We start from the raw sequence: 14,751 nt of genomic DNA, 5'->3' as shown, positions 1-14,751 counted from the left end.
GGCTATATACCTTTCTTGGGAAACACTGGCCAGATGAAGCCAAAGACAAACCCATTGATTCTGTTGGGGCAGAGGTATTAAGTCTGCTCCCACTGAGCAGGCAAAATCCTAGAGGTAACAGCGCCCGTTTCCAAGAAGACCGGGAAGTCAAGGAGCTCAGCTTGAGCTTCTTTGTGCTGCAACTTGGCCTGGGAGCCTCTTAGTTTACGCAACCCCAGTGAAGGAGTTTCCTTGGGTTCCTGCCTCCAAGGACCTTATTCTGGAAAGGGCACTGCCACTGAGACATGTCCCCAAGCAGGGATATTTCCTCTGCCTTCTTTTTTTCCATCTTTATCTCTGTTCATACATCCATTCCTCACTGTACACTGATATTGCTGAAGGGAAAGCATTTACTCGGAAGCACTGATTTGAGTCGGCTGGGTATGGTCACAGCAGGCATCTGTGACTACTTGATGGGATTAGCAGAATACAAGAAAGCATGATTCACCATGGGGTTTCTGGGAAAGGAAAAACAGGCAGGTGGACCCTTGGATCTTGGTTAAACTATGCATGAAGGCCTGATGGCCATGTCAGGAAAAGCCATTAGGCACAGAATCAGATGGACTGCTGCAGGTCAGGATTGGAAGATCAGGCCAGGAAGCAGGGAGGTCTCTGGATTATGCTATCACTTACAGATGATCAAGTTTCAAGTATTTTAACCACGTCAGGTGAGAGAAACCTGCACAGATCCCATCTGTACCATTTTTAAGACACAGCATGTGAATGCTTGACAAAAATAGCTTTTCTTTTGCATCAAATGGCTTTGCTGCAAAATAGCTGTGCTGCGTCAATGCAGACTGAGCCCTAATGGGATCTCAACAGCTGTATTCTGTTGTTAATGAAGGGCAGTTTAGAGAGAGCCAGGGATTCAGAAGTCCCCCGGGGTTGTGCCCTGAAGTCGCTGTATGTCTTTGCAGAGAACTGAGGATGTAAAAGAGTAGTTCTGTCTTACAGAAAGATGTCTGGTCCACACAGGGTCAGTTTTTCCCTGTTAGATATTCTCATACAATGTATCAAAGGATTCTTCTGGAGTTTCTTGCTTCTTAGGTGTCTACAGAATGATGAAAAGGAAAAAAAGAAGAAAAAAAAAAAAAGAAACAGCAAAATTATTCAAAAGAAGATTAATTAATTCTTAATAAGCAGACACTGACGTTTGTTCTGTTTGAAATGGCTATATATGATCCGCTGAAGCGGAAGCCACTGCACTGAGAAATGCTGCTCCGACAGAGACGAACGTGACTAATCCAGCCCAAGGGATAAAGATGCCTCCTTTACTTGTCACTCTTCTCCCAAAAAGCTGTCAGACAGGGAGGGGAGGGAAGATTGGACTTGGTGAAAAAATAAATCACTTTGGATTCTGTGAAGGAGGAATTCCCTGACCTCCTCAATCCTGTTTCTTCAACAGTTGAGTCTATTCCTCACAACCATTCCTTGTGTAGACAAGGCGCTGACAGACTGATATTTTAAGCGCTGTGTGGCACAGGCCTGCTGTAAGCAAGGTTACACAGCAAGTAGCTAAAATGCCACGGGGTGAAGGAAGCCCTACCTACACTAGCATTTTCTCTGCTGCCACCACCAAAAGGAAATATTTTACAAAAGTGCTGAGTGCTGGCACCTCCAAAGCAGGCACATACACCAGAGAATTAACTTGTTACTGCCCAAACTGGCTGACAATCCAGTGCAACCGCACACAAACGCTCCCATTTCAGGTGCTCTTTGCTCTGCTTCCCTTTACAGCTCCCCCTTTACGTGCAGCATCCCGCAGCAGGGACTGGCCTAGACCCTCAGGGGCAGAGTCACAGCCACAGTTCAGCAGTCACAGCCCTCAGCCCCAGGCCAAGCCCGGTGGCCCACAAGTCTACTTGCTTAGGGAAAGCATCCTGTTATATTGCTGCTCAGCCAGGGGGAGGGTGAGTGTCTCAGGCTGATATAGCCCCAGATGACTGAGAGGGAAGCTTATGAAGACATGTGCAACAGTAATGGAAAGCACAGCCAAATTCTCTTGCGCAGAGAAGGCCGTATCCCTTTTGTGGGGAACCAAATCATTCTTGGCTTCCCTGAAACAACCTCAGAATTGTATCCACCCTTCCCCACCATTTTCATCAGGAAGTTCCCGTTTTCAACCACTCTGTTCATGGCATGGACAAGGTGGGGCCCTGGCGCCCCCTCCCATTCCTCACAGTTGCTCCCATTGGAGAAGCAGAGCCCTGAGAGGGGACATGGCAGTAGGGACAGTGAGGCCCTGCCATGCATGCTTCCTTCCCTTCTGAGCAGTGGGCTCAAGGGCTGAGCACATTCAGAGGTGTCTGCTCTTGGCAGTGAGAGCTCATCCTGTCACCTCTTTGCTTCCTTCTTTCCTTGCTTCCCTGCAGTCTCAGCTTTTCCCTTTCCCTCTCCCGGGCTGAGCAGAGCCACTCGTGCACCCACAGATACTCCTTTCCTCTTGCTTTGCTGCTTTGCTCCTGCTCTGTTTCACAGGCCTGCTGGCCAAAAGAACAGCTTAGTGGTGTGGGCCACACACACACAAGTGCTTCGGCACAGCTTAGACAGCTCCATAGTAGCAAAAAAAAAAAAAAAAACCCGCACATGTACCGCATCTCATCATCAAACTGAATTATTTAGAAGAGGGCAACTGGTAAGGGCATACAGAAGACACATAGGACAGGAAAGAGGGATCATGAACTCCTACTCTCCTTCCTTAACAACACAAAATGCAGCAAGAACACAAAAACAAGGAATACTATATTCTCCAATGCATAAGATGCCCTGGGACACAAGGCAGCCTACATAAAACAACCCATCCTTCCTCTCAGTAATCGGTTGCAGTAATCAGATACTTGCCACTGCCTCTGCTACTATTGCTATGGAGGCACAGCAGTAACTGCAGGATGATGGTGGCTTTGGGAGCGGAAGACATGGCAAATAGCTCTGACATGGAAGCAGCCCCTTGATTTTTGACAATCTTTTCCTAAAGGTTAACCCAGGGGACTCTCTGCAACAGGACACCAGTGAGAGGAAACCAAAGACATTTTTCAGGAAGGCCCAACATTAGAAGAATGTACATATTTTTTAAGCAGAGAAGAGGTATGGAGGGGAAATGAGCAACAAAGTTCTGAGGACAGGAAGCAAATGTTTCCTGGGCTGCCTCGTGCAAGTTTTGTCCCTTTGAAACAGCTGATGCTTGCCAAAGGATACAGGGATGTGTACATCTCCAGTCTGTACCTCATATGCCTCCCCCCAATTGATCTGCAGCCGCATATTCAGAGTTGCAGCTACTTTCACTATGACTGGATTTAGTCCCTTGTCTCTAACTCATAACAACTCCCAGCCCAACAGGAAGATCCAGGGCTAAAGCATAGCTACTACACTGCCTTCTTCTGACCCCAGAGCCAACTAGGATTGTGTCAGACCAGCCTCCATTCACACCATCTTAGCATCTGTTACTATGAAACAGCTCTCAGGTGCTTTATGTTAGCCAGGCTCCATGAGAGCAAAGTTGTCTTCAGGCTCTGCCTCTGTGCACAAATTCCCCCACCATGGAGCATGTTTCAGCTGCCTAAATAATCTGGGAAGGGCAATAATGAAGGCCAAGATCTGGCCAACTCTCCATGAAGATCTGTCCCATTGAGAGGGAGCAGTATGCCACACCTCTCAATACTTTTCAGGGTACGACATAGGGCAAAGGATCTGCCCAAAACCAGGAGTGCCAGAACTGGTAACACTGCAGGAGTGAGTGCTCTGCCGAAGAGGGAAGACACGTGTGTGGTTACATGTGCAGCCCAGGTGGTGGGCTGATGCCATGCTCCATTTTTCACTTTCAGTGGGGCTGCAAGTGGGGAAACAGCAGCTGGACTTACTGCCTGCTAGGACCATGGCGACTGTGGAGAGTTTTCCTCATTTTCCTGGTGCGTAAGGGAACTCTGCAAGAGTAGGACCCCAGTCCTTACCTTCTCCAGAGGACTCCTTCTGCATGATGGCTTTTCTGTGTTGCTCCCAAGGACAGAATAGACATCAACTTGCTGTGAATCCAGACACTGTAGAGGGAAGAGAAAAGAGAGTAGGGGTCAAGTAAAATACTCGGTTTTAAGGATACCTAACTGCCCATGGTTGTTCCCCATCTCATGCCTGATGGTTTTGAGGAATCCTTGAAGTCTCCAAAATACAAAAAATCCTGACCTGAACTTGACTAAAAAACAATTCTTTTTCTCCTGTGAAATGTTTACAGGACAGCTACGTTGACTCTCTCTCAAGATCACATAGATAGGCTTTGCTGTTACCTACCCTGTGTAAGGCAGTGGAGACCAGTGCCCGTCTCCTTCCACATCAAATCCTTCCAGAACAAAGAACAAGAACCTCTCCACACATCATGGGGACCGGGGTAACAGGCAAAGCTCTGCATGGCCCAAGACTGGGTGCCTGTTACTCACAAGCTCTTGTACTTGGTTATTCTGGGTACACAAGAGTGAGAAGAGAGGCTGGTACTTGGGCAGTCCTGAAGCACCAGGGCTATCAAAAAGGGGAAACATTACATGGGATATGACTTACATTTATTGTCTGGTTTTGGATTCGTTTTTTTTTCTTTCATTTTTTTCCCCAAGCCAGAACTCTCCTTTCTTCTTAGAGGGAGGAAATAATAATAATAATAATAATAATAATAATAATAATAATAATAATAATAATAATAATAATAATATCAATACACTCCCAGATCCACAAAAATCTGTGGTCCCACATAGCTGCATACCGAAACCCACGCACATCCCACATGTGTATGCACCCGTCGGTCCCCCAGGTAATCGTGTCACTAAAGATGTGTGTCAGTTTGACTGATGTTCCAGATCTGCCTGCAGGATCAAACATAGCAATCAGGAGGACTTTCCATGTGTGTTTCAAGGATGACAGCAGGTTGCCAAGGTGGCTGTTTCTCTGGCAACAGGAAGATGGGAGGAGCTCTGGCTGCAAGAGGGGTATTAGTGGAGAGCTTGCAAAGGGAGTGAGGCACTCCCTGATACGGGGAGGAGGATAAGCAAAATATGGGGGCTTGATTCTGGGCCTGTTGATCACCCAGGCCCCCATCCTTTCACTGGGAGGTGCAAACACTCAGCATCTTTTAGAATCAGAGCTGGCAGGACTGTGATTTAAACAAGAAGAAATGACGCAGGAGCAGTGTTGGAAACGGGGCTTGGAAATGAAGTGAGGCATTGAGATGGAGGCTGGGTGGGGAGGGAGCTGAAAGGGATGGAGCGTCGTGTGGCTCTGCTGTCCCCACTCCCCCTCCTCCGAGAGCGAACAGTCAAATTAATTCATCTGTCCACTTCCCCCTCCCAACAACCTGTTTGTGTGGAGCACCTGTTCCCAACTATTTGCTTGGGTGCGGGCACACACAGAAGATCCCATTTCACCTTCCTCATTTTCAGTTCTCTGTGTAACACTTGCAGTGAAGCCCTCATCCCATGTGCTACACTTCCCCTGCCCTGGCTGTTTCCCCTCATCATGATGGAAGCCTCTTTCCCTGCTTCAGCCTACAACCACTCGTAAGCAAGGAGTGTCCTTTTGGTGCTTAACCTCCCAAAAAAAGATTCCCTTCTTCTGCCAACCTTCTTCCCATAGAGGCTATTGGCAATGCTGTTGCATTGCTGGCCAGTTGGAAAGCTAGTGGCTCCAACTGCCCTTTGCAAATAAATTACTTTTGCTCAGTCACTGACCACCTGCTACCATCACAGTAGAGGCATGCAGGCCTCTCTCCTCCTGGCTGGCAGATGCCTTCCCATCCCAGAGTGATCTCCTTGTCTTCCTCACCCCAGAAAAAGCTTTTGTGCTCTGCAACTTGCCTGCACTGCAGGAGTTCTGTTTGCTGCTTGGAAAAAAGCCTGTTTGAAGTATAAATCAGATCGAGCAGGGCTCTCAGATTGCTATTTCCAAGGTGCTCATTAACTAGGCAGCTAAACTAGAACATGGAGGCAAATGCAGATTTTGGTCTGGGCAGTGCAATCATGCAGTGCTGCTCTGGGGTTGCAGAAAGGCAAAGAGGCCTAACAACACCAGGCAGTGTAATGGGAAGGAAGAGGGTGCCCAAATGCTCCCTTATTACAGGGTTTTTTTATTACCCTGAGCTGCTTTTCACTTCATGCACCCTCTCCTAGGGGCTGTGAGGGAACCTGTGGCACCTGGAAGAGATGCTGGGAAAGGTTTTTACTCCTAGGTTCAGCAGCTGAGGCTTCACAGAAGGTGTGCCAAGACCTTTCCTGTGCTGGGGTGAACCTTGCTGGTGGGCAAGATGACACAGCCCATTTTGTGAGATGCACCAGTCAGCTCCAAGCCCTCACTTTGATTCCTTTCTCTTCTGCTTTCCCCTAGCAGCAACACATCTGGTACCCTCTGGCCTCCTGTTCCTTCTTCTAATCTCTGACCTCCCTCTTTATTTTACCACCTGGAGTGACTCCTCCTTTGTCCACCCCGTTTCCATTTCCTTGTCTTAGCTCACCCCACCGCTGATTGTGGATCTCTGCCCTCCCCAAGGATTAACCACTAAGCATTCAACATCCAGTTTAACAGCAATGGATTGTCAGAAAACACCTTGTTTCAAACAACGTGTGCAGGGTTTGCACAATGCAGACTCCCAAGGAAATTTAGCAACAGGGCACCAAAATTCATCTTTCAAAGGAAATAAGGTTTGTCTGAGGGGAAGTCTGTACCCTCACCCATCTACAGAGTATCCAATGCAGTGTCTCCATCCCAGGGCCCTCCTTCTCCCTTCCCCATTAATTTAGCCATCACATCTCACAGCCCCGTGCTCCCAGCTCCTCACCTCGCAGCCCTGCTCTCACCCTGTGCTGTGTCCACGGCAGGAGCTGCTGCTTTCAGGCGGGAACAAGTTACCGCAGCAGATGCTTTGTAGTAACCTCCAGTGGGCAGACTCATGCCCCACACTATGCACGAGTTTGAGGCTTCCTGCTGCTCTGCCAGAGAGGGCTGAGCAGCTGGTCCTGCACACCGGGCTGGCCACAAGCTCTGCACTGCTGGTGTGGGGTCAGCATGCGATGGGGGAAGGCTGGATGGGCCAGGTCTATGGGGCTCCTGTGAGCATGGGGGCCCAGCCAGTCATTGGCACTCCTTGTGCCTAAGGCTGGCTCTGCTGGCTTGTTATATTAGCCTTAGTGGAGGCCTCCTGAACAGAAAAACATGATGAAACATGTAATTAAGATGGAGCTAAGGATGCATGACGAGGCCGACTGAGCGAGAAATGGATTTGATTTTTTTTGTCTCCTTGCAGAAATCATCCACTTCAGCAGCAAACTACCCATTCTGATTTTTAAAAGCCTGAATTAAAAATAAATTACTTGATACAAATGAAGAAGTTTATAACCTGCAGCCTCCTTTAATCAAAGCATTGCTTTTTACCTGGAATAAACACATCACGTATGATATATAGTGATTTCTCTTAAACCTCTGTGCCAAAAATTTAAAGACAACAGAACAGTGCCTCCCACCTGTGAAGTGAGAAGGAAAAGGGGGCAGGACCATGCTTTTGTTCCTATCTGCCCCTATCAGATCTCCCTGCTGGCTTGGCAGGGCTTTGCTCCTCTCTGTAGTACATTCTCTAGAGCTTTGCTTTGTTTAGTTTAAATGATTCATGCAGCAGAGCTTACAGGTTTTCCTTGGAGAGGCTTTTACAGCCCTTATGGACCTCACAGTCAGAGAAGTTTCCTAATATTCAGGCAACATCCTCCTCTGCTCACTTTCATTTTATTCCTCCTCATTTGTCCCACAGACCACTTGAAAAAAATCTTTCCCTTCTTAGTGGAGCAGCTCTCCCGTGAGAGTAAAAGGAAAAAAAAGAAAAAAAAAAGAATCCATTTTAAATGGAGGGAGCTGGATGGGTTGGTTGTAAATGGGATTAGAGGTCATGGTTATTTGAGGTAGCTGAGGACCAGGCCAGAGATTTCAGGAGAGGTGCTCCAATCCAATTGCCTATGACACTACTGCTACTGGGCTCAAGTAGTGGGAACAGCCACTGTTCTCCAGTTTGGAGAATGGAAAAAGGAGACTGACTGGATTCCGAGCAATGAAAAGTGAAACTCCCCCAAAAAGAGACTTCCTTCCCTTTCCTCCGGTCCTCTTCCCCAAATCAAAAGTCAGTAAGTTCAGGACTACAGTGTTCATGACACTGACACCAGTGAAGATGTCACAGTCCTGCTAAGAGAATCAGTGCTGTTAAAACTCTTGGAAAAGAGTAGGAGGTTTAAACAGCCACAACTGTTGAGGGGGAGCCTCTCTCCCTGCCCTGCCCCTGAACCATCATTCTCCAGCTGCGAAGGATGTGTCCTCAAGGCACAGTACAGTACCAAGTGAGGCTGAGCTCCCGGGCAGGGAGTGAGGTTTCGGCACTGGGGTGGACACCAGAGAGATAAGGATGGAGACATGCAATGTATGCAGTCCTGATGGGAGCAGAGCAGGGCAGAGCACAGGAGTAGGGTCACTAGTACTAGACCAGGATACAAGTATTGCTTATGTTTCAAATCATGATACTGACGTTATATCATCCTGTCTGTACTGTGACAGGTCAAGGAGATGAAGACTTGTACAGTGATGCGAACACAAGGGATGGAGGGCAATTTTCATACTCACGTCATAGATGGGAGTAGCTGGTGCTGGGTTGGCTGAAGGGGGCTGAGTTTCCACCTTGTGTCTCAGGATATTTAGGACCTGGTTCCTTCCAGGACACACCACCTACTCAGGACAAGACAGCGAATGGCAGACTTAGAGAAAATCACTATTTCCCAAAGATGAAATGAATGTCAGTCCAATGTGAGACCCAGCTGCTCATATCCCCTCCAAGTGCTTCCATAGCAAAGAATAGCAGTGCTCTCAGGCAGAGCAGGTTGGTCCCTTTCCTCATCAACGGCTAAAATAAAGGAGTCAGATGACTGACACTCGAACATCTCTATGGATGCGCAGAAATCACTTCCATCACTGCAGCTTAGCTAGATGGAGGAGATAAGTATTTAACAACACACAACAATGATGTGGAAAGGGGAGTAAAGCAGGGCCCTGTTCAGAACTCAACGGGAACTGCACAGAGGCAGAATGCAGTCACCTTTGTCAGGATTTGTCTGAGAAACTGTTGCTAATGCCCTTAGTCTAAAGTAAAGCATGAAGTGAGCATTAATGGTGGCATACAGTCTGTGATACCCTCGTGTGCAAGTCCAGCATGGAGTTGAAGAAGGTCTTTTCCTCTGCAACGTTTCTTGCATCAGATGAGTTCTCCCTGAACATGCTCCATTCACACCCAGATAAGGGTGAGCCCTGCTCAGCGAGCAGCAGAACAGGCAGGAAAGGCAGAAGGCTGTACTAAGTATCTCTGTTCTAATTCAGAAAGAAGTGGGATGATTATATTCACATCACATGAAAACGACAAACTGCTTTCCAGTCCATTAGTAACTAAGGAGGATGCTAAATAACTTCTCTTAAAGATAAACATTTTAAAATCAGCAGTCTGAGCAAACTGTTGTGAGAAATATGTGCTCTGTTCTGCAGGAAGGCAAATGTAATGACTGCATGAACCGTCCAGGGCCCAAGGAGAGTCTGTAGGTCTGAGACTTTCTGGTGCACCTCAAAGCCTAGAGATATCAGTCGGCAAGTCATGATAGTGTCTCCCTCCTCATCTCCATGGAGATGCTCTCTAGGCAAGCTGTGGCCCGTTTCCAACCTAGTCATTGTGCCTGTATCCATACAGGCTGTGCTGGGATCCTGTTGTCAACCTTCCCCTCTCACCCTGTCTCTTAATGTTTCCTGACAAACACATGCCCAGGGGTTTAGTAACCATCTCCTCTACTTTGCAGACTGGCTTTTTTTGTGGTACGCAAGCCATGGCTCAGAAAGGTGCTGCACAGTCTCCTTGCAATCAGGTTTTGTCCCTGGCACTAGAGTAGCCCCCATCTTGAAGGAGGATTAGATCCAGGGAAAATCCTGTCCTACTCATGCTACCAGGGCTGCAACAGACTTGGACACTGCCTGTCAGACTGGCACTGTATGGAAATGGAGCCTCCCATGGGTTCTTTTAGAGAACTGAGCTGCTCAACTGACAAGAGCCTCCACCAAGTACATACAAACTGCAGATTTCCAAAGGCTCATCACACAACTACATCTGCTTGAACGGTCTCAAGGCCAGCACACAGCTATTGTGATTTCTTGTCCTGTTTCAAATCCTTGCTCTAATACAGAGCCTGCCAGAGTCAAAAAGCTTACCAGTTTTTTTTTTAATGAATAAATCAATGTCTTGTTTTGCCTTTTCTGTATTATTTTTTTTCTCAGAAAGACTTAACTTAAAAAAAAGAAAACAAACCTGATGCAGACACCCAGCATGGAAAATTTCAACATGGAGAGTTCCAATTTGGAAAAGTCATAAGTAAATGAAATAAATTCCTAGATCAGGTCATGTCAGATAATGCTTTTTATTTAGTAGTAACTTGCCTTTCTTTTCCACAGTAGCAGAGCTGTTCCAGTGATGCTCAGTGCAGCAAGAAGAGAGGTAAGAGTAATGAGGATTTTCCACCTGTTAGAGGTCTGTATGTAACCTGCATCTGTGGGAAAAAAAAGGCAAAAGATTCATAGCATAAGAGGAGGTTAGCAGCATTTTTAACCCCAGTCAAAAGCAATGTGAGAGCTAAAATACCGAAGCAGTGAAGAGGATGCATATACACTTCAAAATAAAAACACAGTCTGACTGAACTAGAGAGTAGGGTACAGATGGAGAATCCCACAAAGGAGATGGGGTATTAGCAGCTGCACTTTATGTAATTTAAAGGGAGGTGAAGTGAATATGAGAGCCAAAAAAGTGGCAGTGAGAGGCTGGCAAAGATTTTTGTGATAGGGGGCAAAAGATAGATGATGGAGAGTACACAGGCCACACAACCTAGCAGGGTGGGTACTGCCAGCATCCTCTGACCACTGTAACAAAGCTCTTTTGTCAAAGCTCCTCATATTTACCCTTTCTAAGAAGTATTCCATATCCAGCATTCAGTAATGCAAATCCAGCCAGTCAACAGCACGCATGTCCACATCACTTTGTTATAACCTTCCTTCATCTCGGTCTGAAGCTCTCCCTTGCTATTCCAGTCCGGGCAACAGCTGAACAGCTGACCCCTTGCACCACATGGAAAAGGAGAGGGATTATGCTGAGCCTTCCACCCTAAGCTCTAAGCATTTTTTTTCCAACCATCTTTATCACGTTAATAAAGTGTAGACCACACTCTGTCCTGGACATTGACATTAAAGGCACCCTATCAGCCAGGGCCCAGGGCCCCTGCTTAAACCCCGATTTTTAGCCTGGTGTTACCAATAGGCTGTGGCAGGGCAAATATAAATTACTGCATCTTTATGGTTGCATTTGCAAAGTGGGAATTGTGGCACTGCATAAAATGCTTTGAGCTCTGATGCCATTAAGTATCAGGCACTACTATTATTCCCACCTGACTTCATAGCTTGTTTGGGGAGAGGAAAAGAGCAAACATCATCTTTTCATAGCTGAATCCAGATGAATTTTGACCATTCAAATGTCTGTTTTTGAATGTCTTTCTTTTTTTTCACTTACCTCTAGCAAGTACAAATACTCCCCCTCCCATTTTTGCGATGTCACTCCATTTGACCTCACAGTAATACGTGCCAGTAAAAGAGGTGCTTTCAAGTGGCATGGTTTTGTAATTGTAAGATTGGGTAGTGGTCTGATTCTCTTTTCCAGGAGGGATTGGTATCTCTACTGTCTTACTATGGATGGATGTTTTCTTGCCCACTGAGTTAATCCAGTAATAGAAGATTGAAAATTTGGTGTACTTCATCATGTAAGGGAAGGTGACCTTGCAGGGGATGGATACTTTTTCCTTGAGCAGTGCAACCTGGATTGGAGGTCTCTGCTGTACATCGACTTGTCCCCCTGCAAGAGTGATAATTGTTAGCAGCCACCTAACATCACTACAAGTCAGAGAAAATTTTTGCTGCCTCAAAGACACTAACAGCAATCACAAGGTAAATATAAGCATACAGTCAGGAACCTGCACCACTCTGTAGTATGCAGCATTGGCCCTTATCAGAGAATGAGTGATGCAGAGCACATGCCCTGTGTGATCTGTCACATCTCTTAGGTAATCGCTGTGTGATCCGAGATACTCTGTTGCAATCACAAGCTTCCCCTTTTCCCTTGTGAGCAGCTCTGTACAATGCCAGCATGCAGAAAGACAAGAAAGGAAGCAGGAAGTGGACAGATTTTGCAATGTGTGAGACTACATTTACAGCTGATGAGAATGGAAAGTGATTTTCCAAAACAAACACTAGCTGGACAATTTCTGTAACATAGTCCACTGCTTGGGTGTGTATGCGTGCGTGCACATGTGGCTACTTTGAACTAGTGTAGGCACTGTCTGCAAGCATGAGTATCAGTACAAGTGTGTATTTCTGAAGTGTAAGTGAGGAAGGAAATTGCATATTCACATGGGGGCCAGCACTGAGGCCATGACAAATAAGTTCAGCTTAATCACGCTGAACTTTTGCTGCTGTAAATGGACAGCAAAGTGAAAGATCTAATGCTACATGCAGGAATAATCTGCAGAGGGCCACAGATCTTAAGTAGCTATGTGTGATAGTACCTCAGGCAGCGAGATGGGAGATCATGCCCTTTGTGTGCTTCTTCCTTACACAGTTCTACTGAAAGCAATCTATTGCTGCAATTCAGCAGACAGTGATGTAGGGAGTTACAAGAGAGGATGAAGAAGCACAGAAGGGAACTCCATAATTCATTCTCTGTTTTGTTTATTAAAAGGCAAAACCAGCTAAGAGTGTGCCACTGGCTAGAAAGGAGCCTGAGGTACAGGACCTCTTTGGTGTCTCAGCCAAATCTATGTTTAACGCTAGCCAATCTTTGGATCTATTTATTTAGCAGCTGACATAACAACACATACAAAGAAACTGAAGAGGAGGACTATCCAAAACATCACTATCTTTAAAAATGGGAACAGGAAACTTATGGACAAATCTGGTTACAAAATGAAGGATTCAGGATTCTTTCAAAGATGAGAATGAAAGATTAAAAAAAAGATAAAAAGAGAAAGTAGAGGATGGGCAGACATCTCCATTCATGGTTTTGGTAGGATTCTCTGGGGTTCTGCATCTACAAACAGGCTCATACAAGGCATTAAAGCTGTCCCAGAGCACAGTCAGGCTTGCTTTCCTGTCATCATGCTGTAACGCTGCATCGCCAAAGCAGCATCACCACCGCACGAGGGGACACAGTAACAGCAGAGGTTACTCTGACTCATCGCTGCCATGCGGGGTCTTGTGGGCTGGAATCACAGAGGGAGGACATGGTCCCTGCCCAGAAAGGACTTCAGGGAAGTAACATCTGTTAAGCCAAATTCTCTACAGATGACATAACCAGAGACAATACCCTGAGAGTAAGGAACAGGTTAGGTTATAGCATTAGGAAAAGGTTCTTAGCTAGAAAAGCAATGGACATACAATACAGTCCTAAGAGGCATGCTCATTCATTGTGAGTGCGGAGTCCTGTGTAGACTAGGTAGGAAAAGAAGGTAATAGAAAGTCCTGCAGATACTGTTGGTGTGATAACCTGAGTGGTCTCCTCTGGGCCTTATTTTCAAAGATATGATCATTCCTTCTCCTCTTTCTCATCTCCACCCAGCCGCACATACATGAATATAGCTTTCTTACAAGACATTGCAGAGCACTGCAGTAACAAAGCAGGAGAGAGATCTATCTTCTTACAGCATCTCAGGAGCTTGAGAAGAACATGCCAGGGAAAAAGTCAAACCATTTTACGTAGGTTATATAACCCTTCTCCCATGTTCCCCCTTTTTTGAGGAGTCTCTCTATAAGCTTTAAATGCTTAAAAGACAGAAATAGCAGCAGTGTGCAAATTTCTAGAGGTGATCTCTGGAAATCAGCAAGACTTAACAGCTGGAAATTCTCTAATATGAACAAATGTGAGAATAAACAAAAAGAATTAAAAAACGCTTTTTTACCTCCACACTGAAGCGACCAAAGAAACAGGAAGATGACTTTTAGATTAGAGACCATGATAGGGTCAAAGGCTGTAAGAAAATGACCAGATATGAAGATCCAAAAGGCAAAAGAGATTGGGTTTTGTCAGGTATTTCCGCAACTGAGAAGCTGTTTGATCCCCTCCGGTTTGCAAAGGGACAGGCAGAATGGACACACACTGCTTTTGGCAAGCTGTTCCTGGCAGATGCAGGCTCTTCTGCTTTTCTGTTAGACTCCTCCCTGCACTGTGGTTCATTTCTCTGTGCTATTATGATGGTGTTACACCTACCAGCGGGTATCCAAAGATTAGACTGTAAGCTCTTTAACACACGGAGCTTTGTCTTCCAGTGACCGTAAAATATCACACACATTTAAAGCAAACTTTGTCACCTTCCATAGTGACTGCAAACCTCCAAGTTGGCATATGGAAAAAAAAAGTGCTTTGACTGATGTAGTTTGTTCATGAGGCCATTTGAGGTGAACAGTCTCAAATTCAGTGAATGATCGCACTGGCTTGGGACAGTAGACTAGCTTAAAAGTGGCACATTGGCTTTTTGCTGTAATTGTGCCCAGATTTGTTTTCCTAGTTGTTATGGGAAAGCTATTCCTGATTATGTCACTGCATGGACCATCTAAATTTTGGAATAAGAACACTGTACTTCA

General features: G+C 46.0%; 1 protein-coding gene across 1 annotated transcript; it reads right to left on the bottom strand.

The window, feature by feature from the left end:
• Positions 1-1,030: 1,030 nt before the first annotated feature.
• NFAM1 (NFAT activating protein with ITAM motif 1) lies at positions 1,031-14,459 on the bottom strand. The gene is given in 7 exon segments (XM_062568710.1): positions 1,031-1,090; positions 3,987-4,073; positions 8,668-8,769; positions 10,513-10,622; positions 11,633-11,971; positions 14,070-14,132; positions 14,135-14,459. Coding segments are annotated over 7 exon segments (1,086 nt in total).
• Between the last annotated feature and the right edge of the window lie 292 nt (positions 14,460-14,751).

This window comes from Rhea pennata, chromosome 1, assembly GCF_028389875.1.
Source record: "Rhea pennata isolate bPtePen1 chromosome 1, bPtePen1.pri, whole genome shotgun sequence".
In the NCBI taxonomy this organism is placed as follows: Eukaryota; Metazoa; Chordata; class Aves; order Rheiformes; family Rheidae; genus Rhea; species Rhea pennata.
This window is presented reverse-complemented; position numbering and strand designations above follow the sequence as displayed.